We start from the raw sequence: 15076 nt of genomic DNA, 5'->3' as shown, positions 1-15076 counted from the left end.
AGTGTTTCCAAAATTAATTAATAGGCTGTGAAGTGAGATGGAAGTGGGGGAAAGAGGGCTGTGGTAGTGATGGGAGCAGGGGGTGGGGTGAGAGTTGGTGAGATGTAGGGGCAAGGTGATGGGGAGATGGGACACCGGAGAGTTTGGGTAATGGGGCGATGGGACAGTGGTAAATTGGGATATGAGAGGGAAGGGGCTCAACAGCAGAGTAACTAGGAAGATGTTGCTATGAGAGATTGAATGACAGGGAGATGAAGTAGCAGGGATGGAATAATAGTTAGAAATGAAGTAATAGGGAGATGGGATGAAAGGTAAATTTGATATGGGGGAAATGAGCCAAAGGGAAAATAAGGTTAAAAGAGCAATTGTGTATCAGAGAGGTTAAATAATATGGAAATGGGGTAACAGATTGTGTTAAAGAGAGGGGGTAATAGGGTAATAAGGAGGGGGAATACAATGCAAATGAGTAACAGAGAGAAGATACAGTTTGTCAAACCTATTGGGTAACAGGGACGAACAGTATACAAACAGAAGCTGCAGTAACAGAGAGATGGCTTAACAGGAACAAAGAGTAGTCAACTGGAAAACAAGTGAGTTTGAGAGGAAGGCAGGATGACAGGGAAACAATGTAAGATGGACATGGGACTAAATGAGCTTTATGACTTTTAGATCAGAGATTTGCTCTATTTTTAATAAACTATATATGAAGCAAATCAGCAGATCCACTAAACACTGTGAACAGGAGGCTTCCAGCTGAAACTGCTGGCGGACAGAACATTTTTCCATTCCTGTTACACAGAACCAACAGCAGAGTCTCCAAGGTCAGTAACAGAACAGCCTGTGGCTGTCCAAGGCTCCTTCTAATCTCCCTGAACAATATGCCCTCTCATCTTTTAAAGGTCACACGTGCAATAGTTCAGGTTGCTAACGCTCGAGGATTGACTTAGAATCTTCGGGAGTGAAAGATGAATTTTGGAGACACTGCTCTGCGGAACCTGGGAGTAAGATCAGAGGGGGCATTAAAATAATTAAGCACATTTTTTATTCTTTTGGAACAATAGTGCTGGTTAGTTGGAAAAATATTGGAGATTAGGCAAAAGGTTGTTTGACAGTCAGGAATCATTCAATGAGCCAATGATGGATTGTTTGCTTTTCAATGAGAGTGACACAGTGCTGTACTGTGAAATTGGACTTGTTAGGTGAGATCGGTGGCTGTTGTGCTGGGTGGGGCAATTGGAAGTGGGAGCCGTGTTCTATTGTGGCTCGTTCATGGGATGAGAGTGTTGCTGGTAAGACCAATACTTACTGCCACAGTGCTGTTAGGAAGGGAGTTCCAGGGTTTTGACCCAGCAACAATGAAGGAACGGTTGACAAATTTCCAAGGCAAGATGGTGAGTGACTTGGTGGGAATTTTCAGAGGTTGGAGTTCCCATGTATCTGCTGCCATTGTCCTGTTAGATGATAAGAGTTTGTGAGTTTGAAAGGTACTGTTGAAGGAGCCTCGGACAGTTGCTGCAGTGCATTTCTTGTCTATGGTACACCCTGCTGCCACTGTGTGTCAGTGGTGGAGGGAGTGAATGTTGAAGGTGGTGGATGGGGTGCCAATCAAGTGGGCTGTTTGATATTGGATTGTGATGATCTTCTTGAGTGTTGTTGGAACTGAAACCATCCCAACGAAGTGGAGAGTATTCCACCTCCTGACTTGTACCTTTTGGATGACGGACAGGCTTTGGGGAGTCAGGAAGTGAGTTACTCACCACAGAATTTCCATCCTCTGACCTGCTCCAGGGATACATCCAACCCGAGTTGGAAATCCTAGATACAGTATTGGAAACTGTCCATTTCAGTAAGTATCTAACTGTCTAGCTAACTATCCTTGTGGCCACTCCAAGTGAAATGAGAAATATTCTGCCAAGTAGCAGTAGCTTTGTGGGGAGATGATGGTATTGTTGCTGCACTAGTAAACCAGAGACCCAGGGGAATGCTCTGGGAACCTGGGTTCAAATCCCGCCATGGCAGATGGAGGAATTTGAATTCAATAAAAATATGAAATTAAAAGTCTGATGCTGAAACTATTGTTGATTGTTATAAAAACCCATTTGGTTCACTAATGCCCTTGAGGGAAAGAAATCTGTTGTCCTCACCTGGTCTGGCCTACATGTGACTCCAGACCCACAGAAATGTGGTTGACTCTTAAAATGCCCTCTGAAATGGCTGAGCAACAGTTGTATCAAACCAGTACAAAATCACGAAAAAGGAATGAAACTTGATGGACATCGGCCTAGGCACCGGAAACAACAATGGCAATCACAGCCCCATCGATCCTGCAAAGTCCTCCTGACTAACATTCGGGGGCTAGTGCCAAATTTGGGAGAGCTGTCTCACAGAGTAGTCAAGCAACAGCCTGACATAGTCACCCTCATGGAATCATATCTTACAGATAATGTCCCAGACACCACCTATCACCATCCCTGTGTGTGTGTGTCCTGTCCCACCCACAGGACAGACCCAGCAAAAGTGGCGGCACAGTGGTATACGGTTGGGAGTGTGTTGCCCTAGGACTCCTCAATATCAACTCTGGCCCCCTCATGGCCAAACATGGGCAAGGAAACCTCCTGCTGATTACCACGTCCCGCCCTCCCTCAGCTGATGAATCAGTGCTCCTCCATGTTGAACACCACTTGGAGGAAGCACTGAGGGTGGCAAGGGTGCAGAATGTACTCTGGGTGGGAGACTTCAATGTACATCACCAAGAGTGGCTCGGTAGCCCCACTACTGACCAAGCTGGATGAGTCCTAAATGACATAGTTGCTAAACTGGGCCATACTTGAACTCATCCTCACCAACCTGCCTGCCATAGATGCATATGTTCATGACAGTATTGGTAGGAGTGACCACTGCACAGTTGAGACGATGTCCTGCCTTCACATCGAGGATACCCTCCATCGTGTTGTGTGGCACTATCACAATGTTAAATGGGATAGATTTCAAACAGATCTAGCAACTCAAGAATGGGCACCCATGAGGCACTGTGGGCCATCAGCAGCAGCAGAATTGTATACAACCACAATCTGTAACCTCATGACCCAGCAAATCCCCCACTCTGCCATTACCATCAAGCCAGGGGATCAACCCTGGTTCAATGAAGAGTGTAGGAGGGTATGCCAGGAGCAGCACCAAAAATGAGGTTTCAGTCTAGTGAAGCTATAACACAGGACTACTTGTGTGCTAAACAGCATAAGCAGCAAGAGATAGACAGGGCTAAGTGATCCAACAATCAATGGATCAGATCTAAGCCCTGCAGTCCTGCCACATCCAGTCATGAATGGTGGTGGACAATTAAACAAGTCACTGGAGGAGGAGGCTCCACAAATATCCCCATCCTCAATGATGGAGGAGCCCAGCACATCAGTGCAAAACGTAAGGCTGAAGCATTTGGTACAATCTTCAGCCAGAAGTGCCAAGTGGATGATGCATCTCGGCCTCCTCCGGAGGTCCCTAACATCACAGATGCCAGTCTTCAGCCAATTCCATTCACTCCATGTGATGTATCAGGAGGCAGTCACACCCGGTAGATTAAGTACCTCAACTCCAGTCAGTGGTCAGGGTCAGCAGAGTGTGACTGCAAGTGAGGCATCCTGTGTTCAGGAACAGAGGAATCTCAGCTCTTGACCTTGTCCAAGAGGTACGAGGTACTTGCTCCCTGTGTGGATGAGGAAGAGGGCTGTAGGGAAGATGAGCCAGCTGACCACGGCACCGTGGCACAGGAGGCCATTCAAGAGGGGAGAGCAAAAAGACAAGTGGTAGTTGTAGGGGATTCTATAGTTAGGGGAATTGATAGCTTCCTTTGTAAGCAGGATGGAGAGTCCCACATGGTATGTTGCCTGCCCGGTGCCAAGGTGAGGGACATCTCTGACCGGCTTGAAAGGATATTGGAGAGGAAGGGGGAGGATCCAGTTATTGTGGTCCACGTTGGGACAAATAGCATAGATGAGACTAGGAAAGAGGACCTGTTTGGGGATTATCAGGAACTAGGAACTAAATTAAAGAACAGGTCCTCAAGGGCTATAATCTCCAGATTACTACCCGAGCTACGTGCAAATTGGCATAGGGACGCGAGAATAAGGGAAGTAAACAAGTGGCTAAAGGAGTGGTGTGGAAAAGAGTGGCTCCATTTTGTGGGGCACTGGCATCAGTATTGGAACAGGAGGGATCTGTACCATTGGGATGGTCTCCACCTGAAACGATCGGGACCAATGTTTTAGAGAAAAGGGTAAATAGGGTGGTCAACAGGACTTTAAACTAGAAAGTGGGGGTGGGGGGGGGAGGGTAAAACTCCAAGAAGTATGACTAATGGGAAACAAAGCAGCAGGTTAGCATGTGGGGAGGTGGATTTAACTTCATGGAAAATTATGAAAAAACTGAAAAGAAAGGAGAGCCCAGGAGAGGCTATTAAAGTCTCCAGAACACAAAATAGGACAGAGTGTTTGGAAAGGGCTAGGAATCTAACTTCAAGCACATCAGATAAAGGGATGACAAAGAGAAAGGGGACGATTGAAATTGGCAGGTATTCTGTGGTGAGCATTATGGATACATGGCTGCAAGGGGATCAGGACTGGGAGCTAAATATCCAAGGATATACATCCTATCGAAAAGATAGGCAGGTTGGCAGAGGGGGTGGGGTTGCTTTGTTAGTAAGAAATTAAATTAAATCGATAGCAAGAAATGACGTAGGGTCAGATGATGTAGAATCTGTGTGGGTAGATTTGAGGAACCGCAAAGGTATAAAAACCATAATGGGAGTTATGCACAGGCCTCCGAACAGTAGTCAGGATGTGGGGCACAAGATACACCAGGAGATAGAAAAGGCGTGTAAGAAAGGCAAGGTTACAGTGATCATGGGGGATTTCAATATGCAGGTAGACTGGGAAAATCAGGTTGATAGTGGATCCCAAGAAAAGGAATTTGGGGAATGTCTACGAGATGGCTTTTTGGAGCAGCTTGTGGTGGAGCCACTAGGGAACAGGCAATTCTAGATTTAGTGATGTGTAATGAGGCAGATTTGATAAGGGAGCTTAAGGTGAAGGAACCCTTAGGAGGAAGTGACCATAATATGATAGAATTTACCCTGCAATTTGAGAGGAAAAAGCTGGAATCAGATGTAACGGTATTACAGTTGAATAAAGGCAACTACAGAGGCATGAGGGAGGAGCTGGCCAGAATTGACTGGGGGATGAGCCTAGCAGGAAAGGCATGAGTTTCTGGGAGTAATTTGGGAGACACAGCAAAAATTCATCCCTAGGAAAAAGAAGCATACTAAAGGCAGGACGAGGCAACCATGGCTGACAAGGGAAGTCAGGGACAGCATAAAAGCTAAAGAGAAAGCATACAATGCGGCAAAGAGCAGTGGGAAACCAGGGGATTGGGAAGCCTACAAACACCAACAGAGGATAACTAAAAAAGAAATAAGGAGGGAGAAGGTTAAATATGAGGGTAAACTAGCCAGTAATATAAAAGAAGATTGCAAGAGTTTTTTTAGATATATAATGGGTAAGAGAGAGGCAAAAGTGGACATTGGGCCGTTGGAAAATGACGCTGGAGAAGTAGTAGTGGAGAACAAAGAAATGGCGAAGGAACTGAATAGGTACTTTGCGTCAGTCTTCACAGTGGAAGACACGAGTGACATCCCCAAAGTTCAAGAGAGTCGGGGGGCAGAGGTGAGTATGGTGGCCATTACCAAGGAGAAGGTGCTAGGAAAACTGAAAGGACTGAAGGTGGATAAATCACCTGGGCCAGATGGATTATATCCCAGAGTTCTGAAGGCGATAGCTGAAGAGATAGTGGAGGTGTTAGTGGTGATCTTTCAGGAATCACTGGAGTCAGGGAGGGTCCCAGAGGACTGGAAAATTGCTTACGTAACCCCCCTGTTTAAGAAGGGAGTGAGGAAAAAGACAGGAAATTACAGGCCAATTAGCCTGACCTCGGTCGTTGGTAAGATTTTAGATTTCAGAATACTTGGAAGTGCTTGGTAAAATAGGGCAAAGTCAGCATGGTTTCATCAAGGGGAGGTCATGTCTGACAAATCTGTTAGAATTCTTTGAGGAGGTAATGAGTAAGTTGGACAAAGGAGAGCCAATGGATGTTATCTACTTGGACTTCCAGAAGGCCTTTGACAATGTGCCGCACAGGAGGCTGCTCAGTAAGATAAGAGCCCATGGTGTTAGAGGCAAGGTACTAGCATGGATAGAAGATTGACTGTCTGGCAGGAGGCAGAGAGTGGGGATAAGGGGGTCCTTCTCAGGATGGCGGCCGGTGACTAGTGGAGTTCTGCAGGGGTCAGTGTTGGGACCACAACTTTTCACTTTATACATTAATGATCTAGATGAAGGAACTGAGGGCATCCTGGCTAAGTTTGCAGATGATACAAAGATAGGTGGAGGGACAGGTAGTATTGAGGAGGTGGGGAGGCTGCAGAAGGATTTGGACAGGTTAGGAGAATGGACAAAGAAGTGGCAGATGGAATACAACGTGGAGAAGTGTGAGGTCACGCACTTTGGTAGGAAGAATAGAGGCTTGGACTATTTTCTAAATGGGGAGAGATTTCAGAAATCTGGAGTACAAAGGGACTTGGGAGTCCTAGTCCAGGATTCTCTTAAGGTTAACTTGCAGGTTGAGTCAGTAGTCAGGAAGGCAAATGCAATGTTGGCATTTATTTCGAGAGGACTAGAATCTAAAAGCAGGGATGTGCTGCTGAGGCTTTATAAGGCTCTCTTCAGACCCCATTTAGAATATTGTGAGCAATTTTGGGCCCCGTATCTCAGGAAGGATGTTCTGACTCTGGAGAGGGTCCAGAGGAGGTTCACGAGAATGAAAGGCTTAACATATGAGGAATGTTTGAGGACTCTGGGTCTGTACTCGATGGAGTTTAGAAGGATGAGGGGGGATCTGATTGACACTTACAGAATACTGAAAGGCCTGGATCGAGTGGACGTGGGGAAGATGTTCCCATTAGTAGGAGAGACTAGGACCTGAGGGCACAGCCTCAGAGTAAAGGGAAGACCTTTTAGAACAGAGATGAGGAGAAACTTCTTTAGACAGAGAGTGGTGAATCTATGGAATTCATTGCCACAGAAGGCTGTGGAGGCCAGGTCATTGAGTGTATTTAAGACTGAGATAGATAGGTCTTGATTGGTTAGGGGATCAAAGGTTACGGGGAGAAGGCAGGAGAATGGGGTCGAGAAAGTTATCAGCCATGATTGAATGGCAGAGCAGACTCAATGAGCCGAATGGCCTAATTTCTGCTCCTATGTCTTATGGTCTTATGTCAAGAAACAGCTGAAGGCACTGAATACTGCAAAGGCTATGGGCCCTGATGATATTCCTGCAGTAGTACTGAAGATTTGTGCTCCAAAACTTGCCGTGCCCCTAGCCAAGCTGTTCTAGTGCAACTACAATACTCGCATCTACCCAGCAATGTGGAAAATTGCCTATACACAAAAAACAGGATAAATCCAACCCAGCCAATTACCACCCCATCTGTCTACTCTCGATCATCAGTGAAGTAATGAAAGGGGTCATCAACAGTGCTATCAAGCAGCACTTGCTTAGTAATAACCTGCTCACTGGCGTTCAGTTTGCGTTCTGCCAGGGCCACTCAGTTCCTGACCTCATTACAGCCTTGGGTCAAACATGGACAAAAGAGCTGGACTCCAGAGGTGAGGAGAGAGTAACTGTGCTTGGCATCAAGGCAGCATTTGACCGAGTGTGGCATCAAGGAGCCCTAGCAAAACTGGAGTCATTGGGAATCATGGGAAAACTCTCCACTGGTTGGAGTCATACTGAGCACAAATGAAGATGGTTGTGGCTGTTGGAGGTCAGTCATCTCAGCTGCAGGACATCATTGCAGGAGTTCCTCAGGGTAGTGTCCTAGGCCCAACCATCTTCAGCTGCTTCATCAATGACCTTCCTTCCATCATAAGGTCAGAAGTGGGGATGTTCGCTGATGATTGCACAATGTTCAGCACCATTCGCAACTCCTCAAATGCTGACACAGTCCATGTCCAAATGTAGCAAGACCTGGACAATATCCAGGCTTGGGCTGACAAGTGGTAAGTAACATTCGTGTCACACAAGTGTCAGGCAATTACCAACTCCAACAAGAGAGAATCGAACCATCGCCCCATATGGTTCAATGGCATTACCATCACTGAATCCTTTACTATCAACACCCTGGGGGTTACCATTGACCAGAAACTGAACTGGACTAGCCATATAAATACTGTGGCTACAAGAGCAGGTCAGAGGCTCGGAATCATGCGACGATTAACTCACCTCCTGACTCCCCAAAGCCTGTCCATCTTCTACAAGGCACAAGTCAGGAGGGTGATGGAATACTCCCCACTCCCCATTTCTGGCCCGAATTCTGAACTGCGCCTCTTCAAAAATGCGAAGCGTACCTATTCTGGGATCCCTCCTTCATCGTGCAGGATTGTTGGGGGAAGCCAAGCTACACCTTTTTATGACACTAGCTGTCGTATTCCGCTAAGTAGAGAGTCTTCTCTTTGAGAAGCTACAGCGAGAAGGTAAATGTGTAAGCTAAGTTGGTGAGGGGGTAGCATGGTGGGTGAGTGGGTTAGGGGGTAAGGCGGCAGGTGGGTGGGTGAGGGGACAGGGTGGCAGGGAAGTGGGTGAGAGATTATGGTGGCATGTGGGTGAGTGAGGATGTAGGGCAGCAGGTAAATGGGTGATAGGGAAGGGTGGTAGGTAAGTGGGTGAGGAGTTAGCATGGCAAGTAGGTGAGATGTAGGATGGCAGGTAAGTGGGTGAGGAGTTAGCGTGGCAAGTAGGTGAGATGTAGGATGGCAGGTAAGTGGGTGAGGAGTTAGCGTGGCAAGTAGGTGAGATGTAGGATGGCAGGTAAGTGGGTGAGGAGTTAGCGTGGCAAGTAGGTGAGATGTAGGATGGCAGGTAAGTGGGTGAGGAGTTAGCGTGGCAAGTAGGTGAGATGTAGGATGGCAGGTAAGTGGGTGAGGAGTTAGCGTGACAAGTAGGTGAGATGTAGGATGGCAGGTAAGTGGGTGAGGAGTTAGCGTGGCAAGTAGGTGAGATGTAGGATGGCAGGTAAGTGGGTGAGGAGTTAGCGTGGCAAGTAGGTGAGATGTAGGATGGCAGGTAAGTGGGTGAGGAGTTAGCGTGGCAAGTAGGTGAGATGTAGGATGGCAGGTAAGTGGGTGAGGAGTTAGCGTGGCAAGTAGGTGAGATGTAGGGTGGCAGGTAAGTGGGTGAGGAGTTAGCGTGGCAAGTAGGTGAGATGTAGGATGGCAGGTAATTGGGTGAGGAGTTAGCGTGGCAAGTCGGTGAGATGTAGGATGGCAGGTAAGTGGGTGAGGAGTTAGCGTGGCAAGTAGGTGAGATGTAGGGTGGCAGGTAAGTGGGTGAGGAGTTAGCGTGGCAAGTAGGTGAGATGTAGGGTGGCAGGTAAGTGGGTGAGGAGTTAGCGTGGCAAGTAGGTGAGATGTAGGATGGCAGGTAAGTGGGTGAGGAGTTAGCGTGGCAAGTAGGTGAGATGTAGGATGGCAGGTAAGTGGGTGAGGAGTTAGCGTGGCAAGTAGGTGAGATGTAGGATGGCAGGTAAGTGGGTGAGGAGTTAGCGTGGCAAGTAGGTGAGATGTAGGATGGCAGGTAAGTGGGTGAGGAGTTAGCGTGGCAAGTAGGTGAGATGTAGGATGGCAGGTAAGTGGGTGAGGAGTTAGCGTGGCAAGTAGGTGAGATGTAGGATGGCAGGTAAGTGGGTGAGGGGGGTAAGGTGGGTCTGGGGAGTTGGGGAGAATCAAGTGGTCAGGGAGCTTGGGGAGCCAGGGGGTAGTTGGGTGTCAGGTGGTAGTCAGGTGGGCCGGAGGGTAGTTGGGGAGTTGGGGGTGAATCGAGGGGTTGTGGGGGATAGTCGGGTCTGTGGGCTTGGAGTTGGGGGGGATTCAGGAGGTCGCTAGCATAGTTACCTAGGAATTAGAACTGGTCTTAATCCTTCTAACTTCTCTTGGGTAAGTGTTCAGGTAAGTAAGTTGGAATCATCTAAAGTCTCCAACTCTAACTCAGATTTGGGGACTTTTTCGGAAGGTTCCGGGTGCAGGGGAATTGCCCATCTGAAGTACAAACCTGCCTGGTAAATCCCGGGTACCTCCGGGGTACGACCCTCTGGAGGTTGGACGTCCTGGACCCGAGATTATTGAAGTGGAGGGGATAACCTCTTACCCTCAGCTGCCTGTTCCCTTCTGTTGTTTCTTGATCTTTTAAATTAGTTGCTTTCTTTCTTTAAACAGAGACGCCAGTGGGAGCCCAGGTGGTGAGATCATTCTGGGAGGCAGCGACCCTTCCTACTACAGCGGGGAGTTCCACTATCAGAGCCTGGTTAAGAAAGGCTACTGGCAGATCAAAGTGAAAGGGTGAGCACAGGGCACACTCTCGGAGCGATCCCTCATGCACAGATTCACTCTGAGAGGCTCTGATTCCAAATTATTATCACGTGTGGTAAACAGTTTAAAGATTAGTATGTACAAAGGGAGCATTGTTAATATTTAACTGTTGTGCTATTTAATGGTCTCTTACTTGTATGACTTAATTAGGATGGTTGATGTGGCTCAAGAAGCTTTTTTTTTATAAAGAGAAGGTAGAAGGGAGAAAGGTGGTTTTAGTTAAAGATTGAAAATAAGTTAAAGATTGAAAATAAGAGAATGAGAGTGGACAGAAAACAGAGCGGGATAAAATGTAAGCAATCCTTGTTTCTATTTCAAATATATAAATCTCGAATTCATCCCAGATTTGCACCAAGTGCAGTAGCCGGTGGGGAAGAAGGTGTTTTACCCGCAGGCTGCAATGGCGGGTTTTTGCACCGTATCGTCCCATTCCCAGTGCATCACGCCTCATTAATATTGCATTCCCGAGAAATACCGGATCCCCGGAGGGGCAGCCTCTGATTCGCTGCCGCACCATCCCCTCAGGCCTTCAGTATTCTGGGTACCATATTGAAAGGGTAACCCCTGCACAGAGGTCACTCTCTCTAAGGGATCGGAAGCTGCTGCAAAGTCATGGCTGCCAAAGGGAGGAAACATGCTGTCCCCAAATTTAGCGATGCCTCCCTCGGACGCCTACTCAATGGAGTGGAGGCCCGTCGTGAAGTCCTCTACCCCCATTCTGGGCAAAGACCTGCAAGGCAAGTCACCAATCCAGCGTGGGAGGTGGTGGCAGTGATGGTCAGCGCCAATGCCCCGCAAAAGAGGGCAGCCACCCAGTGCCGAAAGAGGATGAATTGCCTCCTCTGTTCCACTAGGGTAAGTCATTCTCCTCATCACTCTCAACTCACACACTCACAAACCCATCACACACCCACAGGGCCCTCACTCACTGCCAGTCGAAGGGACATTACCATTCACTCTCACACACACCTTCATCTGCCCTGCATCCCGTCCATGGCACCACTCACCACCCGCACGTACCAGGCATCCTTATCATCTGGCCTGGCAGATGCCCTGCTTATACTCTCTCCATCAAGCAGCCACACAGTGAAAGGGAGAGGTCGCAGACTGGTGGCAGAATGCCTGACAGCAAGGTCCTCACGGACTTTGAAAATAAAGTCACCCAACTGGCTGCCAACGAGCTGGACTTTTCCTTTGCTGACAGTGAGCTCGGAGATGCTCAACCAAGTGAGGATCCAGCAGTGCAACATCCATCAGACAACCGTGCTGTGAGTTAGTTCCCCTGTTCCACAGTCCCCTGCCTTGCACTAATTACACGCCTGGGAACAGCCGAGGGGGTCCACGATCCAAGTCCTCGTCTCAAGCCCTGAAGACACCTCGGAAGAAGAATCTGATGACACCCTAATTGAAGACCCAACATAGTGTTCACCCACACCCTCCACCAGCACAGAGACACACACACCTCGGTCGGAGCTAGTTCTAGAGTAGCCTCAGGGTCCCAATCTGGTGAGCACATCGCACTGTCTGATCCACAGCAGGCGGCAGCGGCAAGGACTTCCCAGGTTTCCACCACTCAGAGGACTGCTGGAGGCCAGAAACCTGTTGAGTCCAAGCCATGCAGTCATGTCATAGTTGCTGGAGCTGCAAAGACAAGCTCGGGAACATCAGGAAGGGATGTCCACTGCACTTCTCAGATTGCAAGGCACGATGGAGGAGTCCATCTGCCTTCAGTCTGAGGTGATAGTGCCAGAATGCCAGCACATCAAGGTCAATGCCATGGAGGCCTTGGTCCTGGACATCGGTCCTGCGCTGCTGCATGGGCTGAACATCTTCACAGATGCCATAGTTGGCCTCCAACAGTGTCAACAAGAGATGGGTGTGGGGCAGCTCAATCTCACTCCAGCTTCTCCCTCTCCTCAAGGAGTCAGCCAGGGGCCCCTCAGGCACCCATAGGGAGGGGGATCAGCAGGTGAACCCCCTGGGCCATCCATCCAGGTGACTCCGGGAGTGTCTGGCCCATCCGAATCCCTTCTTCCTGTGACCCCAGCAGCTCCAGATCCACAGGCTAAGGAGGGTTGCCACTGCCACAGCAGCACCCCAAAAGCAGGCTGGGGCCCTCCAAGTCTCAGCCCCACCCAGAGGACACCCGCCAAAGTCATCACAAGCAGGGCAACGCGGTCAGCAACTCTGCTGTGGATGTCCGGGGAGCACCAAGACGTAGGAGCAGGGTTAGGAAGGTTAAGAAGGTGTAGTTGCACAGCCTGGGCTTGGGTGTCAATCACTGGTACATAATGTTCACTATTGTGAATAAACTCCCAAGAATGCCTCCTTGCCTATCCCTCCTTGCTCTGATGAGCGGTGTTTGTGTCACTCGGATGTGAAACCTTGGTTTCTGCAAAGGATAAAGGCAGGTGTCTCAGTCCAGGGCCTCTTCCCTGTGCAGTGTGTAACCTTCAGACCACAGTGATGGTCCAGCCTCACACTCACTGGACACATTACTGATGCCTGCACCTCGATGGTGCTGGTCATTGCTGCCAGAATGTCGTGGGCAAGTGTCACAGAGTTCCGTCATTCTCTCTGTGTGCCCTCAACACCTTTGAGGTGGGGCTGGTCCCCCATCTCTTCAGCATCTATGAACAATACATTTAAAGTTTCACAGTTGCGTCTCCAAGATATGACCCTGATCACAGAGCACAAGCGAGCTGCTCTCCACTAGACAGGTGACAGACATTCACAGAGGCTGTGTGATGATCTATGGAGTGTCCTCACCGCATGTTGTCATCATTCTCCTGGAAATGAGCGACTATTATGGTCTTGTGAAGGGGAGGTCGTGTCTCACTAACTTGACCGAGTTTTTCGAGGAAGGGACAAAGATGATCGACGATGGAAGGGCAGTGGATGTTATATACATGGATTTCAGTAAGGCCTTTGAGAAGGTCCCTCATGGCAGACTGGTACAGAAGGTAAAGTCGCAAGGGATCAGAGGTGAACTGGCAAGATGGATACAGAATTGGCTTGGTCATAGAAGACAGAGGGTAGCAGTGGAAGGGTGCTTTTCTGAATGGAGAGCTGTGACTAGTGGAGTTCCGCAGGGATCAGTGCTGGGACCTTTGCTGTTTGTAGTATACATAAATGATTTGGAGGAAAATGTATCTAGGCTAATTAGTAAGTTTGCAGATGACACTAAGGTTGGAGGAGTTGCAGATAGTGAAGAGGATTGTGAAAGGATACAACGGGATATAGATCAGTTGGAGACTTGGGCAGAGAAATGACAGATGGAGTTTAATCCGGACAAATGCGAGGTAATGCATTTTGGAAGGTCTAATACAGGCAGGAATTATGCAGTAAATGGCAGAACCCTTAAGTGCATTGATGGGCAGAGGGATCTGGGTGTACAGGTCCACAGGTCACTGAAAGTGGCAACGCAGATGGATAAGGTAGTCAGGAAGGCATATGGCATGCTTGCCTTCATTGGCAGGGGTATTGAGTATAAATGCTGGGAAGTCATGCTGCAGCTGTATAGAACCTTGGTTAGACCACACTTGGAATAGTGCGTGCAATTCTGGTCGCCACATAACCAGAAGGATATGGAGGTGTTGGAGAGGGTGCAGAGGAGGTTTACCAGAATGCTGCCTGGTCTGGAGGTTACTAGCTATGAGGAGAGGTTGGAGAAACTCGGATTGTTCTCACTAGAGCGACGGAGATTGAGGGGAAACTTGATAGAAGTTTACAAAATTATGAGTGGCATGGACAGAGTAGATAGTCAGAAGCTTTTTCCCAGGGTGGAAGAGTCAATTACTAGGGGACATAGATTTAAGGTGAGAGGAGAAAACTATAGAGGAGATGTGCGGGGCAAGTTTTTTACGCAGAGGGTAGTGAGTGTCTGGAATTCGCTGCCAGAGGAGGTGGTGGAAGCAGGTACGATAGTGGTGTTTAAGAGGCAACTTGACAAATACATGAATAGGATGGGAATAGAGGGATACGGACCCCGGAAGTGCAAAATGTTTTAGTTGACGGGCAATATGATCAGCGCAGACTTGGAGGGTCGAAGGGCCTGTTCCTGTGCTGTACTTTTCTTTGTTTCCTTGTATTAGAGCCTTCGCTGTGTCTCCCTGACATGAGCCTGAGCACTGAGGGTATGGGTGCTGCCATCAGCCACACAGGAGTTGAACATTCACAGATGCAAGGTGAGGATGTCAGGATTGTCCTTACTGCACCTCGTCATCATCCTCCACGAATCTTGCGGTTATGAGGGCCTCCCGAGTGCGTCTGCCTTGCCTCGGGCAGTGGGATGGCCTCACCGCCGGTATCCTCATCCTCGAGGATCTCATCATCGTCATCCCCTTTGACCTCCTCCTCAGCCGGGTCCTCCCCCTGTTGCAGCACCAGGTTTTGGAGCCCGCAGCAAGAGACAATGATGCGCGACACCCTCTGGGGACTGTATTGCATGGTTCCCCCCGACCTGTCGAGGCACCGGACCCTCATTTTCAAGCTATCTATCATTTGCTCCGTCAAAGTCCGAGTCGCAGCATGAGCCTCATTATACTATCGCTCTGCTACAGTCTGAGGCCACTGAGTGGGCCCTTGTCCCTGAAGAGCCAACC

The 15076-nt window shown here is 48.7% G+C and overlaps 1 protein-coding gene across 2 annotated transcripts in view; it reads left to right on the top strand.

Annotated features, from left to right (window-relative positions):
- The window catches only part of LOC121282038 (ethanolamine kinase 1-like), a 155024-nt gene that overhangs the window by 36236 nt on the left and 103712 nt on the right, over nucleotides 1–15076 (top strand). For both annotated transcript variants that reach the window (XM_041195397.1, XM_041195396.1), the window contains exon 6: nucleotides 10320–10442. In XM_041195397.1, coding sequence (XP_041051331.1) covers nucleotides 10320–10442 — 123 coding nt within the window. The remainder of the gene's footprint in view (nucleotides 1–10319; nucleotides 10443–15076) is intronic.

This window comes from Carcharodon carcharias, chromosome 9, assembly GCF_017639515.1.
Source record: "Carcharodon carcharias isolate sCarCar2 chromosome 9, sCarCar2.pri, whole genome shotgun sequence".
Classification (NCBI taxonomy): domain Eukaryota; kingdom Metazoa; phylum Chordata; class Chondrichthyes; order Lamniformes; family Lamnidae; genus Carcharodon; species Carcharodon carcharias.
This window is presented reverse-complemented; position numbering and strand designations above follow the sequence as displayed.